A 16,048-nucleotide genomic window follows, 5' to 3' on the forward strand; every position below is an offset into this window, starting at 1 on the left:
GCGCCCACGTGTGCTCAGCATCGCGGGGAAATCCAAGTTCGAAGTGAAAACGTTCCCGCGCCGCCGGAACCTCAAAGCTCCTAGGAGACCCGGTGGCTGGTGCTCGGCGCGCCCGCCTGGCACGCCCGTCGGCGCATCGGAAAATGGGGGGCCTGTCTGGCCCAGACGCCGGCTTAGGGTCCAGGGCGAAGCGTCACTTACCACCTGTTGGGAAACCTGCAGGACGTGACCTCAGCACAGGAAGACGCTTTTTAAAAAAAAAATAGGGAAATAGCCGTGTTGTCAACGTCAGGAATTTGTGTGTTTGCTTCTAGCCACACGTTCAAGTCTCGAGTCAGAAACCCTCCCCGACCCCTTGGAAGGGCCCCCGGCGGCTCTGGAGGGCAGTGGAGTGGGCGCCTCGCGTGATATTTCAGCGTAACTCCTCCTCGGGGACCCTGGTGTCTTCAGTGAAAGTTTGTTCTTGCCTGACAGAGTTTTGCCCTCGGTCATTCGCATTATTGTGACAGTTCGGTGCACCCGTCAGTGGTGACAGTAAAGCGCAGTGGGAGCTGCCTTCTCTCCCGGCGCCCCTGTGTGCGGATGTGACAGCTCAGCAGAGCCTGGCTGCTGTGACCGGCCCTGCCTGAGCCCCGGGTGACGGGAGGGTGGGGCCCCCGCACTCTGGTTTCCCTGCTGAGGCGGGCAGGGTCCCGTGGCCATGATCCTCTACGGAGGAGTTTGATGCCTCCCAACATCATCGGCGGCCGGTCCGCAGTGTTCACGGGATGCCGTTTTGGGTAGCGTGTTATCACACGCTTTGAACCTAAGAAGTCTATGTGCAGGTTATTTTTAAACTGTAAAGTTATTTTAAAACTAGAAACATGCTGGAGTTACATTGTGCTGGGTCACCCCCCAAACAGCATTATGTCTCCAGTCATTAAAAATTGGGTAAATTTAAGCAGAAGAATGCAGCGTTCACACCCCTGGAAAACTGCTCAAGGGAACTGATATTGAATGTTTTTAATTATAATAACAGGTGCTGTGGAGACCACCTCATCCTGCTGGTTCTGGCTGGTGATCCTTTGTTTAAGTCCTTCTGCTACTAAGTATTTGTGTAATAAAGTTGGGATGAAATCTTAGAAAAGAAAAAGTTTAAAAAATTACCTGCAGCAACTTTGTGAGTGAAATCGGTTTCAAAGTCATGCCTGTCTGATGCCCTGGGCTGGCCCCGGGAGCTCAGTTGGTTAGAGCGTCAGCCAGATAACACCAAGGTTGTGGGTTTGATCCAGGTCAGGGCACACACAAGAAGCTACCATGGCCGAGTGCAAAAATAAGTGGAACAACAGATTGATACACAACCCCCCCCCCTTCTCCTCTCTCTAAAATCCTATATAATAAAAGGCTAATATGCAAATAGAACGAAGGGCGGAACAGTAGGAACGACCGAACAACCGCCACCAGGGGGTGTGTGCAGAACATGGCGGACATTGGCCATGGGGAGAATAGCGGAGCAGGTGAGAGGGGGTGCCAGACCAAGGCGGGGCACCGGTTGCTGTCATTGGGGTGAGCCTCTGGTGGTTACTGAAAATTCTTTGCTCCCACGCACCACAGTCCCGGCTGGCGCTCACATCCTCTGCTGGTGCCAGAGGCGCCGCTCGCACCCGCTGCCAGTGCCCGGCGTCGGTCCGGTCCAGATCACTCAGCGCCATCAGCGGGTGTGAGTGGTGGCTGCTGGCCCCGATTGCCCCTGAGGGCTTCTCCACCTCCCTCTGCTCCTGAGGGGTGATAGGGGCAGCAGCTGCTGCTCGCACCATTGACAGCACTGGCCCCGCTAGCACCCGCTGCTGGCACCGGCCCCAATCGCTCCACACTGTCAGCAGGTACAAGCGGGAACAGCGCTGTCAGCATGTGGGGTGTCGAGGGGAGCAGGGCTGCCTGCAGACAGGGTACCAGGGGCAGTGGCGGGAGGGGCCAGGTAGGGGTGAGGAGGATGGGCCGAGACCCATCACTGTGCCCACCGCAGCCTCAAGGCCCACAGTTCCTTTCAAGGTGCACGAATTCATGCACTGGGCCCCTAGTCAATAAATAAAAATGAAAAATAAAAAGATAGCAAGTTCTTAGTAGTTCATAGTGGTGGGAGCCAGCACAGCATTGGGTCTCCTGTGGAAAGAGGGGCAAAAAAAGCCAGAGTAGGAATTCTTTTGTGTGCTTTTACTGAGTTTACTATCTTTCAAGTTTACTCATCAGAAGGGCAGAATGAGGACAAAGGAGGTAAGTTTAGGTTAACATGTTATTCATGTGGTGAATGTAAGGTTCTTTTAGACATGGCTTTTTTTTTTTTTAATATATTTTATTGATTTTTTACAGAGAGGAAGGGAGAGAGATAGAGAGTCAGAAACATCGATGAGAGAGAAACATCGATCAGCTGCCTCCCGCACATCTCCCACTGGGGACGTGCCCGCAACCCAGGTACATGCCCCTGACCAGAATCGAACCCGGGATCCTTCAGTCCACACGACACTCTATCCACTGAGCCAGACCGGTTTTGGCTAGACATGGCTCTTTAATTTCTAAAATGCCTATTTTGGGGAGTGTTTTCCTTTGTTAAAAAAGTAATCTTTGTTTGCAAAATTCTCACTGAAGAAAATATGGAAGATGAAGATCACTCAAAATACCATTTTTCTGTGTCTAATACACTTAAAGGGAGATCAAAATGAAGCTCTGCAACCTCTCTTCACATCATGTTGTGAACATGGTCTGATTGCAGTACTCATTTCTGTGTTTTTTTAAAAAATTATTTATTTATTTGAGAGAAACATCGATTTGTTGTTCTGCTTATTTATGCATTCATTGGTTGCTTCTTGTATGTGCCCTGACCAGGAATCAAGCCCTTGGTGTATCTGGACGACACTCTAACCAACTGAGCAACTTGACCAGGGTCACTTTCATTTTGATGCCTTGAGTTTGAACATCTGTTCCTGTGGTGACAGCCAGTGGTTGGGACCCTGGGCAGGGTGACTTGTATCCAGTCTCCCATTAATAGACATTTGGGTGTTCTTGTTCTATTTTGCAGTTGTACAATGTCAACATCCTTGTGCCATCTAAGTATCTGCACATTTTCTGGTTATTTCCTTGGCATAAATTCCTAGAGGTGGAGTTACATTTTCATACGTTTTTGCCAGACTGCCTTCCAGAAAATACCTATTTATAAAATTCTCATTTCCTCACAATCTTTTCATGCTACCAGGGCAGAAGTGTGGATCTCACCTTCCTTTATTTTTAAATTTCTTTGATATTGAACAATTTTTCATGTCTTTCTCACTGTTGAGAAATTACTTATGGCTTTATGTATTTGGATTTTTTACAGGGTTTAAAAGCATCTTCAGAAACTTATTGAAGGTTTCTGTTACAATTAGGAGAGCTTATGAAAGTCAGATTTAGAGACTTAGACCTTAAAGTGATGTTTGTGGAAAGCAAAGAAAGATGATGTGGTAGGTGGAAAAAAGCAAGAAACTTGTGTGCAGTCTGGTTACAAATACAAAAGAGTATGCATAGGAAAACAAATAAATATCAAAAAGAATGTGGTTACCTGAACACACTCTGTAGGTAGTTTATCAGTGAAACCCTGTTTTATTTTTGCCCTGTTGAAATCAGCTTGGACTGCATCTTTTTTTGACAAGTCGAATACAAGTGATAATGAGTGTTGGCACTTTCTAGAGCTAGTCAGAATGTTCCCTGGGGTGATCATTTTTATCTTTTCAGACTAAAATTTTTGAAATACCAGTGGGGGGGGGGGGTATTAGGTTTTTAAGGTGTTGGAAGACTTGTATGCTTCCATAGGGACTCCTGTTCTTTGTACTTTGTGGATTAAGATTTCTCTTTAGAGCCAATTCATTTTTTGTTCCAAACTACCTCCTAGATGTTAAGAGGCATGTTGATTTTTGGAAGCTACATTTCTAATTGTACATGCAGCAATTCAAAACAAATTTTAAAGACAGACTTCTATGAGCTGCTGGGCTGAGTTCTCAGTCACAACTCCCTGGCTGTGTGGTTTTGGGAAGGTGAGCAGGGGCTGCAAACATGGGAGAAACAGGTGAGCCCGTCTCTGGAGCTCCTCTAGCAGGTGCTTTCCCAGCCCCACCTGACTGCGTCTGGACACCCTTAGATGCTCACAGGCACAGGGGAGGAGGAGGCCCCAGCTTGTGAGGGACCCAAGGGGCCCGGTCATTGCAGATGTGACAACCAAGACTCAAGATGGGAAAGAAAACCTGGGTTGAAGGAGGGATCCAGGGGGTGGAGGTGGGTGGGTGCCACAGTCAACTGAGGTCCTGCAGTTCTCCGATCTGGACGGTGCTCTCAGATCTTCACATCATGTGGGCCCCAAGCCACACGGGGAGAGAAGGCGCTCGGACCTCCTCCCAGAAGGGACGTGTCTCAGGCTGCCTGAGGTGGTGTGGTCACACACCTGGCACATCTCAGACATAGGGTGCTCCCACTCAAGGTGCCCAAAACCTCTGGTCTGAACACATTTACAGAAACTGCTTACTAGGGTGGGTCAGCTGGGTCCTGCAGCCTCTGTGGCTGAAACTTTGATATCTCAGTTCTGGGAGAACTTAAAGGAAAAAGGAAGCCAACTAGAAATGTGAGAAGGTGACTGGGTCTGAAGTCAGGTCCTGGGAATGGCAGAGGACCACGTCCACCTTCGTGGGCTCTGAGGGGCTATGTGGTTTTTGTCTTCAGAAGCAGGACAGGGTGGAGAATTCCATTTGAAGGTGAACATTGAGACAGAACCGGGCAGACCAGGCATGGGAACAGCCCCGACAGATGAGGACCGGCGCCCGAGCCGGTGCAGCCGGTGGTGTGCGTCCCGGCCTGGGACTGCCTTCTGCTGGTGCTGGTGCTGTGTGAGGGGGAGCCCCCAGTGGCCAGCAGAGCAAGGTGGCCTGTGAGAAGACAGGGTCCAGGAACGGGGCAGGAGGGCGTCCAAGCAGGGCACCAACCGGGCAGTCTAAATGGCACATTTATCACAAGTTCAAGGCACAGATCTGCTTAGAAGCCGCTCCGTTTCATTCTTGGCCTTGTGGGATCATAATAAATGAAATCATAGAAAATGTTTATTGGAATGTGTTTAGGGCCCACAATTTGCTGGTGAGAACATAAATTTTATTGGAATGTTGACATTTCAGAAGTGTGTCTTCCCAGTCCTGGCCGGCTCAACGTGACGTTGCAGGCAGACTGTAGGTGGGGTAGCTTGGGAGCAGCTGGTTGTGTTCTGTGGGCATGAGGTCCTGTAGCCAGCGATGGGGCTGAGGAGCAGTGACTGACCTGTGGAGGGGACGTGGTGAGGGCACTGTCCCCACAGGCTGTGCTCCCGGGAGGCTGGCAGGTCTGGGCTCACTCTTAGCCAGAGGAATGCTTCCCAGTAGGTTTGTCGTGCTCACACTACAGCACTGACCTTACGATTCTTCTGGATTCTTCTGGTGTTCTTAACGTTAGCATTTTCCCTTTAGTCATTGGATAACAAGGGAAACAATTCTATACCCCCACATTTAACATTGTCTTGGATAGGTTTTGTTTATCTTAGAGGGAGACAGAGGGAGGGAAAGAGAGAGGGAAACATCGATCAATTGCCTTCCGCTTGTGTCCTGACTGGGAATCAAACCTGCCACCTTCTGGTGTACAGGACATGCCCCAACCAACTGAGCCACACCAGCCAGGGCAGATAGGTTCTTGATGAAAGATTTTTATACTCGTGAAGGCGTTTGGTAAACACTTGTCTGGAAGGTTAGATTAACATAGAAAATAGTTGGCCGTTGAAACAAAGCCTGTTGTCAGGAATTTTATTTTAGCCCTTGGTTCTCTTATGTAAGAAACAAATTCTCACACGGCACAGCTGTCACACGCAAGATGGGCTGTTATGTCGTTGCACCAGCTTAGAAGAAACAGTGCTTTGCTGCTAATTAGCCTTTGCCACTTGTGAGCATTTTGTTGGGGGAGGAACAAACTGCATTCATCTTATTTTTAAACATGGTTGGTGACGATCTCAGAGTCTGGAGGGCGGTGAGGATGGCAGCAGGCAGTTCCTCAGAGAAACCCAGCCAGCGAGGAGCCTTGTCTGGGCGGTCGGTCGCGGGGAAGGCTGGGCCCGGTTACCGTGGGGATGACTTACTGTCGGGGATATGGGGAGTGCTCCATCTGGACACCCAGTGAAACCTCAGACCCAGCATGACGTGATGAGTGCAGGAGACAGGCCTGCCAGGTGGCGTCCCCCGCAGGTCGGACCCAGACAGCTGCAGCAGGTGGAGGGGAAGGCCCTATAGGACAGCGGTTCCCAACCTGTGGGTCGCGACCCCTTTGGGGGTCGAACGACTCTTTCACAGGGGTCGCCTAAGATCATCGGAAAACACATATATAATTACATATTGTTTTTGTGATTCATCACTATGCTTTAATTATGTTCAATTTGTAACAATGAAGTTGGGGGTCACCACAACATGAGGAACTGTATTAAAGGGTCGCGGCATTAGGAAGGTTGAGAACCACTGCTATAGGGGTTCTCCCAGAAGCCTTCTGGGCGTGCTGCTCACCGTCCTGTGTCCTGGATGTTTTACTTATTTTCTCACCCCCCAGGAGCTGAGGGAGAGATTGGGTCTGTTTTGACCACTGGGTGTCCCCAGCAAATAGTGAGCTTCCGGAAATACTGTCGAATCAAAGTGGAAGGTAAACCTGCTGCCAGGAGAAGTGGTTTTTCACATTTGAAATGTCACCATTGGGGCTTCCTGACTCCTTTGCTGTGGCTCCGATGTCCTCACTGGATAGTTCATCAATGGTTTCAAGTGTGGCTGTGCTTAGGCTCATTTTAATACATTCCTTCCTTGTTTTTTGTTGTTGCTTTTAGAGAAAGAGACATTGATTTGTTGTTCCACTTATTTATGCATTCATTGGTTGGTTCCTGCCCTGACTGGGGATTGAACCTGAACTTTGGCGTATCAGGACAACGTTCTAACCAAATGAGCTAACCGGCCAGGGCCTAAGAAACTCTTTTTTCTTTTCTTTTTTTATAGTATATATTTTTTAATTGATTTCAGAGAAGGGAGAGAGAGAGACAGAAACATCAATGATGAGAATGATTGATCGGCTGCCTTCTGCACACACCCCTACTGGGGATCGAGACTATAACCCAGGCATGTGCCCCAATCAGGAATCAAACCGTGATCTCCTGGTTCATAGGTTGACTCTCAATGACACTGAGCCACGCCAGCTGGGCTCGACCCCAAAAATTCTCTCCCGAATATCCAGTTACCTCATTGCAGACACAGCTGAGACACTGCAGGCTGCGTTCCAGACGCCCTCAGGTACTGTGTGTTTTGTTTTCCCGCGCACATAAGTTATGGATATGCACGCTGCACTGCAGTCTGTTAAAGTGTGCAGTAGCACTGTCTAAACCAGGGGTCCTCAAACTTTTTAAACAGGGGGCCAGTTCACTGTCCCTCAGACCGTTGGAGGGCCGGACTGTAGTTTAAAAAAAAAACTAAACAAATTCCTATGCACACTGCACATATCTTATTTTGAAGTAAAAAAACAAAACGGGAACAAATACAATATTTGTATTTGCATGTGGCCCGTGGGCCATAGTTTGAGGACCCCTGGTCTAAACCAACAATGTACATACCTTAGGATAGTGGTCGGCAAACTCATTAGTCAACAGAGCCAAATATCAACAGTACAACAATTGAAATTTCTTTTGAGAGCCAAATTTTTTAAACTTAAACTATATAGGTAGGTACATTGTTATTAACTTAATTAGGGTCCTCCTAAGGCTTAGGAAGAGCCACACTCAAGTGGCCAAAGAGCCGCATGTGGCTTGCGAGCCGCTGTTTGCCGACCACAGGACTAGGAAAAACACTTTATTGCTATAAAGTGGTAATCATCATCTTAGCCTGCTAGAAAATGGCACCGTAGCCCTGGCTGGTTTGGCTCGGTGGATAGAGCGTCAGCCTGCGGACTGAAAGGTCCCAGGTTCAATTCTGGTCAGGGACACATGCCAGGGTTGCGGACTTGGTCCCCAGGAGGGGGCGTGCAGGAGGCAGCCAATCAGTGATTCTCATCATTGATGTTTCTCTCTCTCTCCCTCTCCCTTCCTCTGGAATCAATAAAAACGTATTTAAAAGAAGCAAATGGCACCGTAGACGTGCTCGACGCAGGGTTGCCGCAGGCCTTCAGTTTCAGTGTCTGCACAGCCGAGTGGAGCGTGTTTCTCTATGTGGCTTCACGTGACTTGTTGAGCGCTGCCGCCAGGAGGCAGGGCTCGTGAGGGACGTGCGGCCTCTGGAGACAGAACCAGGGTGGGTCCAGGGACGTGCTGAGCAGCTGCTTTCGCACTTCGGGTCTCTCCTGGCCACAGTGTTCTCCCTGGTTAATGCGCACCTTCGGCCACATGCTCCTCAGCTCTCGTAGGAGGCCCAGGCCTGGCTGCTCCCTCCACAGGGACGACCTGCCTTCTGCTGGGCACAGGCCTCAGCTCCACGCCGGCCCTGGGGGAGCTGTGGGTCTCAGCACATCCCTCCCGCTGGCCGGCCGGAGAGGCAGCTCCTGGTGCCCTTGGGTGAACCAGTGAAGAGGTGGGGGCATTGGTGCTTGTGGGCTTCTGTGCGCCCTGCTTTCCCATGAGGCCCTCTGCCCTCGGGAGGGCCGTGCGGGCTGATGGGTCTCACACTCTGCGGAAAGGGTTGGTCTGAGGAATAATTCACTCTTTCCCTTGAGGTGGACATTTTCCCATTAGATAGCCGTTAGGTTGCTGGAGCATTGGCAGCGCCTTTAGGGCACTTGCAGGGGAAGTGGCTTGTTGGGGCAGTTCCTGTGGGGCAGTGGTCAGCTGGGCCGCCAGCTTAGGGGAACGTGGCCTCCAGAGAAGCAGGTGCGGCCAGCCGGGATGACCATGACCCTGTGGGGATCGAGCAGGTGGTGGGTTCCTGTCGCTGCCTGGTTCCCACCGCCATGGTTGAGGTGACTTGTCAGGCTGGTTGGGGCTTTGACAGAAAATACTCCTTTTCTTGTATGTTACCTGGATTGGTGAGGGGCAGGGGGGGACTGGGAGGAGGTGGTCAGCACGTCTGATTGGTGGCTGGGCCTGTTGCCCTCTGGTCACAGCACACACTTGCGGACGTCCTTACGCCTGGCCTCCCTCTCTGTCACTGCCGAGTGCCTGGCCCTTGGTTGGTTGGCCACTCACCTGTTTCCCCGCGTTCTCTGACCAGTTCTGGGTTCAGTGCGCGTGCTGCCCCTCACCCTTTCTCAGTGGCAGGAAGTGCCCTGCTGTGTGGATGGACCTGCCGACAGTTCTGGGGCTGGTTGCAGGTGCATGCGGGGGGCGGGGGGCGGGGAGCTCCCAGAAGTGAGAGGTCGGGTGGAGGTGACCCCGGCTTTCACAGCTGGACACTTGGATGCCAGCACCTTATCCAGAGGCTTCCTAGTCACTCGGCAGCTCCGCTTGAGTGCGGCCTGTGTCCCGTTCATCTAGCAGCCATTTGTCATGCCTGCTGCGCGCTGGGCGCTGCTGGAGGTGCGGAGCATGTTGTGGGAGAGAACCAGGGTGGCAGGCAGCCCTGCATCTCCGTTATTTTCGGTTTCGTCTGGTTTTTGTGTAACAGGCTACATGACTCTCTAACATTTAAAGTTCACTATTTAAAAGCATGCTCTCGAATACCAACAGGATCACTCACTTGTTTGCCCCCACCTCATGCCCCTGCTTGCAGGGTCCGTGTCTGACCTAACCCAGCTGTGATCTTTGTCTCCTTTGTGTCTTCCAGCAAACGGGGATTCAGCGTCCGGTCCTTCGGAACAGGGACTCACGTGAAGCTCCCGGGGCCAGCACCCGACAAGCCCAACGTTTACGATTTCAAAACGACATATGATCAGATGTACAACGATCTCCTTAGGAAAGACAAGGAGCTGTATCCCAGCGGGTCCCCCTTTTCAAGACCCCAGTGTGGTGGTCTGTGGCACAGGCATCGTGCTGACCCCATGGCGGGCATCTGGGAGGCGGGTGGATCGTGGCCGCCGCTGCGTGCTGTGCTGAGTCTTCTCATCTCAGAGAACTAAGTGCGTTTCTAGTGTTGCTTGGACAGTGCAAGGGTCAGCACCCTGGGGGCCGGGGACACGTAGGGCACGCAGACAGACACGGGAAGTCCATGGTGACAAGGTCATGATATTACACAGATGAGATGGGGGAGGGAACCGCAGGATCCGTTGCTTTTCTCACTGCAGGGCCGCCGGCTTTCCTGAGCAGGCAGGTGTGTGCCAGTGGGTGTGCACTGACCCACACCGGCCGGCTGCTGCACCCACCTCTGGTGATGTCTCTGGAAGGTCAGATCCATGAAAGGCCTTGTGTGTGAGCAAAGGAAGCCCGTTAGTAAATGACGATTTGAAGGAACTTTGCTTTGCATCAGGCAACAGGCTGGCTCTGCTTCCTCAGACTCACGAAAGAAAGGGTTTTGTGCTTTGTTTGTCTTTTAGCTTAAACAGCACATTATTTCCTCACAGTTAGAGGGCAGAAACCCAAGTCAAGGTGTGGGCAGAGTTGGTCTCTCGGAGGCCCCTCTCCTCAGCTTGCAGGTGGCATCTTCTCACTCTGTCCTCACGTGGTTTTTAAGGGGAAGGTACTTTTTAAATATAGTCTTGTGAACGTGGCACCGAGCTGTGTGTGGTTAAGGTGATCGCTGCCGGGGTTTTGACCAGGCACCTACCACCCTGTGCTGCTGTGGACTCCTGGGCCTCTGCCGTCACTGCGTGACGTGTAGTTCTCAGGGTGGAACCCAGCTGAATCAGGTGAAGGGGATGTAGCACCAAATGGAACGCTTGGTCTCCATGTTGGCACAGGTGTTAATAGGCCACAGGTGTTCTCTGTCCATCTAGATTCGTTAGCCAGAGTGGCCCGGAGGTCTTGTAGCTGGTGTGTGAGCCCCTGCTCCTGCCAGGCTCCAGGTAGATATGGGTGGGGGCCCTGGGGCAGAAACAGGCACTTCCTGTCGGTGCTGCAGCAGGCCTTGGGGGTCTGGGTGGCCACGGCGGCTGTGACTGATCTGGGTGGCACCTGGAGCCAGTCCCCCGGGTGGCGTGCTGGCCGGGCGGGAGCCCTCGCAGCTGGGGCAGTGCCTGTTCTCGGGCCCTTTCTCAGAACCCCAGGCAGAGCCTGCATTGGGGGAAGCTCCCCAAGTTTCCAGTGGGGAGTCCTCGCCTGTGTCCTGTCTCCATGTTGGAGCAACTGCTCTGCTCACAGTCTTGGGCCAGGAGGGGAGGCCGGGCACTGGCTGGCCGAGGAGCAGCCTCAGGACAGTCTCTGGGTCCTTGGAGCTGAGGCTGCCCTTAGCCTGGCAGCAGCGTTAACCAGGGTTCCTTTTCCCTGGAAGGAGCTGGGTTTTAGCCCCGGCTTCCGTGTGCTTGGAGCTTATCGTGAGACCCTGGCTGGTTCTGAAGATACTGTCAGCAGCGTTCACGTTTAAGCTCACACCCACGGGGTGAGAACGGGGTGGTGTGCTTGCACACTCGCTCAGTGCTCACAGAGGCCCTTTCACAGCGGCCGGCAGCTGACACATTTTTAAAAGACGAAATCCAGAGGGACTCTGAGCAGGAGGGTGATGTGCGTGTCCCTGATAGTTCAACAGGAGCAGAACCCACTTTTCAGAACTCAGTGTCCCCCAGAAGCATCTGTTCCAAAGACAACTGCACGTGTGTGTGTGTGTGTGTGTCCGTGTGTCCATCCACCCCGTGCGTGCCTCTGCCATGTCAGGAAGCGGGGGTGGGGGGGCGGGTTGCTGTGCCCACTGTCAACAACAGTACTTGTCTCCTGGCGACCCACCCTGTGTAGGAAAGCCCCCTCCCCTCTTGATTGCCCCCACAAAACTCTGGGCATGTGTGGGGGGGACACCTTCGTTGCTTGATTGACTTCACTTGGGCAGAACAACCTTGTGCTTGGTGCTTAGTGTGACCCAAGTGCAGCCCTTGACCAGTAATGGAGGGTATCTTCTCCAGGGGTCACTGAACACTGTAATCGCCCAGGGTGAGGGAGGGGAGGGCCATCAGTGGGTCACCCTGGCAATGCATATGAGAGGGGATCCTTGATGAGCGATGGGACCAGCATGTAGCTCAGGGGGGCCTAGCGATTTGCTTGCTTCCTCATTTGCTCCTGATGCGTGCAGCTAAGAGCTAAGCCCCGTGCCTGGGACAGGATGCCTGGTTGGTGTTTGCAGAAGTGGCGGTTATCCTATATAATAATGAGTAATATGCAAATTGACCATCACTCCAACACAAGATGGCCGCCCCCATGTGGACACAAGATGGCCTGCAGGGGAGGGCAGTTGGGAGGGACCGGGCCTGCAGGGGATGGCACTTGCGGGGGACCAGGCCTGCAGGGGAGGGCACTTGCCGGGGGGACCAGGCCTGCAGGTGAGTGGTTAGGGGGCAGGCAGGCGAGCGGTTGGGAGCCAGTAGTCCTGGATTGTGAGAGGGGTCCCAGATTGGAGAGGGTGCAGGCTGGGCTGAGGGGAACACACACACCCATGCATGAATTTTGTGCACCGGGCCTCTAGTAACCATTAGAAAGCTAGAAAAATATTTTAAGACAGTGGTTCTCAACCTTCCTAATGCTGCGACCCTTTAATACAGTTCCTCATGTTGTGGTGACCCCCAATTTCATTGTTACAAATTGAACATAATTAAAGCATAGTGATTAATCACAAAAACAATATGTAATTATATGTGTGTTTTCCGATGGGCTTAGGCGACCCCTGTGAAAGAGTTGTTCGACCCCCAAAGGGGTCACGACCCACAGGTTGAGAACCGCTGTTTTAAGATGTCACATGGGGCAAATGAATTTTCTTTGTTGTTGATCCTCACCCAAGGGTATTTTTTCCATTGATTTTTAGAGAGAGCGAGGGGGAGAGAAAGAGACACCTTGATTGGCTGCCTCCCACACCCACCCTGACCAGAGCTGGGGATGGAATCTGTAGCCCAGGTACATGCCCTTGACCAGGAATTGAGACCCTTCAGGGTGCAGGCTGATGCTCTGAACCACTGAGACACGCCGGCCACGGCCGGCAGATGACTTTTCCGTGGAGAGAGTGACCGGTTCTGGAGGCGGCCTGCATCTGCCCCGTGCAGCCAGGCCTCAGGTCCCTGCGTGCACTGGCCTCAGTCAGGTTTGGCCAGTTGTCCCATTAGGAGCGAAGGACTTGACGAAATAGCTGGTGTGGTTTCTCCACCAGCAGGAGCAGGAAGGAGGTTAGTCACGGTTTCGTTACCATTTTCCTTTTGGGGATTGTTTACTGATAGTTCGGGAAACCGGAGTTCACCTGACCCTCCAGACGAAAGCTCTTCTGAGTTGCGTTAACGGGTCTGTGGTGTGTGCAGTCTGTCCGTCCAAAGGGCAGCCTGTGGCTTCCGTGCGTCTCCCAGGGCTGTGCCGCCGTCTCGGCAGCTTCCAGAACATTGTTTCCGTCCCAGCCCTCCCAGCTCCGCACTGCCCGCCTTCTCAGAGGGTGCCCCTCTTCTCCAGCTGGAGACGGGATGCGTGGTCTCCAGGCCGCTGCTCACACCAGCGGGGTCTGAGGTTGTCCATGTTTGTGCATCGGACGGTCTTTTTTCTTTTTGAGAAACAAATGCCAAGTTTGTTCCATTTCTTGCATTTGAAGTATTGCTTGATGACATCTTTGGCCTCAAACTGTTCGTTTTTAAGTGCACATTTTCCCCCTTGACCTTAAATTTTCTTCCCTTTGCCACGAGTTCACATGAATACAGAGTGGCTTAAACGTAGTGTTTCCTGTGGGCACTCGTGTAGCTCCGGGGGGTCATTTTCCACACTTGAGCTTCCTCCCAGGAGCCCGGCTGAGCCGGGAGCGTCCTTAGGGAGCCTTTGGTGGAAAGACGGTCACCTGCTTCTAGTGTGGAATGGCCAGCCTGGAGCTGCGCGGACGCCGCGGGCCCGGGAGGAGGGGCTGGTCTGGCAGGAGGCTCTGGGCTGTTTGAAACCTTTCGGGGGATAGCGGCTTTGTAAATTACAAACCCATTTGCCTTAAAAAGCAAGTAAAAGCCTGCCTCTAAACATGTTAGTGGGCTTTGAACACCTGACCAGTTGTCCCTAAACATGGATTTGAAATTTGAACGTAACCCCTCCCGGAGCCTGTCCGCGTGTGTGCAGACGGCGGGGAGCCTGTCCAGCACCTCTGCCCCCCGATCTCCCACAATAGTCACTGTGCTTCTCCACCTCAGTTTCCTTGTCGTTCAGGCCTTGGCTTAACTTGTGTGTATACCCACTTCTTCACTGTGTACTTTTTTCTTATCTGGGGGTAAAGCTAAAAATAAAAATGATTTCTCGCACTGTATGTCCCACAGCCTCCTGACCTCCGTGCTGGGTGTGCGGTTGTGGGCACAGCGCTCGGGAGGGGGCCATCCTCTGAGGCCCCCGCACCATAACTAGCTGCAGCCACGGGGCTGCTCCAGAAACTTCTTTGGGTCTCGTCAGACGTGTTCCCAGCTGGCCGCTTTCTCGTGCTGTGCTTGGTGGGTGGGAACAGCTGCCTGGTCCGCCCCCCAGGCCGGGCTCACTGCGCGGGCGTCCCTGTCGCCCGCCTGGCACCTGCACGGGCAGCATTGGGCTCTCCCTGTCGCATTTCACCCTGGTCGGCAGCTATTGTTTACATTGTTTTTTAAAATGATGTTTGTTTATTTAACAAGCTGAGCAGAGCCGACTGCTGGGGTGAATGAGGTGAAGCCAGGGTCACTAGTGGGTCTGGACATCCGCAGTGCCCTGGCCATGCTCACTGCTGTGCATCCTCGCCCAGGCCTAAGGGGTGGACCTGGTCTTACCCCCACACACACACCAGGTGTGTTGAAAGTGGGTCACCTGACCTAAAGCCAGGGGGGTGGGGCCACTGCAGACCCAGCAGAGCTGGCCCCCCTCTTCTCAGGGCAGCAGGGCAGCGCCTCTTCGAGTGGACTCGGGTTCCCACGCTCTCGCTTGTGCAGCCTACATGCTTTGCAGAAATTGCTTTGATTATGAAATGAGTTTGAATTTATTTCTTAATATAAAAAGTGCTGCTCGAAAGCTTTTGTTGAGCGGTTCTGAGTGTGGTTTGAGGCTCCCAGCTGGCCCCACAGCCCTTTGGGAGGTTCTCCAGCTTAAAGCTGCTCTTGGCCGTTCTTACTCTCCCCCATGTGCCAAGGGCTCCCCACAGCCTCCTGCCCTGGTGCCAGCCCTCCAGCGGGGGATGGGCTCCAGGATGCACCCACCTGGCCAGCAGCCGCTGGGCCTGGCCTGTGGTCATGGGAAACGTCTTGTATCCGTGCTGACTCCATGCTTTGCCAGGAAAATGAGGGTGGGACAGGCCCTTGGGGGCGTCGCCTGTATCCGTGATGGGAGAGGGTTGGTTGCTTCTCTGGGTCGTGGGAGGATTGGGAAGGAGAGGGTGGCAGCCACTCCTCCCTGGTCCCCCTGGGTGTGCTTTGCAATGGTTCCCACGTGTGGTCCCTCAGCCTGTGCTGCACCTGAGCTCCAGGTGGCCATGGCCGTGGCTCTAACTGGCGTTGGAGGACTGGGTGTGGGATTTCAGGGCTGCGGCCCTCCTCCCAGGGCAGGGAAAACTTTCTGGGGGGCGGTTCAAAGAGAGGGGTCCTGAGGGGGAGATGCCAGGCTGAGCAACCAGGGGTGCCAGCCTACCTGGCCCTCAAGTCCAGAGCTCTTCGGGCCTCGGCCCCATTCAGTTGGGGCTGGTCACAGGTAAAGGCAGACATGTTGCCGCTGCATCATCATAAAATCTAAGTGAGCTGTCCCGAGATGGGCTGGGCAGCTTCCCTGCTGAGGAACCGCCCGTCCCCTGGGTGCCCAAGTAGCTCCAGCTGCAGGGGAGGGGTCCCTGGACGGGCACACCCACTGGGCAGGGGTCGGAGGGGAAGTGGAGACACCAGAGAAGAGGGGGTCACTGGCCAGGAGTCGGACCTCCTGGCTGGGGCTGCTCCTCCTGGTGGCTGTGGAATTAGGACGTGGCACCGGGCCCTCCTGCCCTCGAAACAA

The 16,048-nt window shown here is 53.2% G+C and overlaps 1 protein-coding gene and 1 long non-coding RNA gene across 2 annotated transcripts in view; both read left to right on the top strand.

The window, feature by feature from the left end:
• The first annotated feature begins 6 nt into the window (after positions 1-6).
• Positions 7-1,145, top strand: LOC106726944. The gene is made up of 2 exons (XR_001363092.1): positions 7-455; positions 1,019-1,145. It is a non-coding gene; the product is annotated as an uncharacterized LOC106726944 (long non-coding RNA).
• An 8,605-nt stretch (positions 1,146-9,750) lies between these two features.
• SSU72 (SSU72 homolog, RNA polymerase II CTD phosphatase) overlaps positions 9,751-16,048 on the top strand; it is a gene marked incomplete at its 5' end in the record, with an annotated part of 12,423 nt that continues 6,125 nt past the window's right edge. The window contains one exon of the mRNA XM_014543772.1: positions 9,751-9,935. Within this exon, the coding sequence (XP_014399258.1) occupies positions 9,751-9,935 (185 nt within the window). The remainder of the gene's footprint in view (positions 9,936-16,048) is intronic.

Source organism: Myotis brandtii, unplaced genomic scaffold (assembly GCF_000412655.1).
Source record: "Myotis brandtii unplaced genomic scaffold, ASM41265v1 scaffold334, whole genome shotgun sequence".
Lineage (NCBI taxonomy): Eukaryota > Metazoa > Chordata > Mammalia > Chiroptera > Vespertilionidae > Myotis > Myotis brandtii.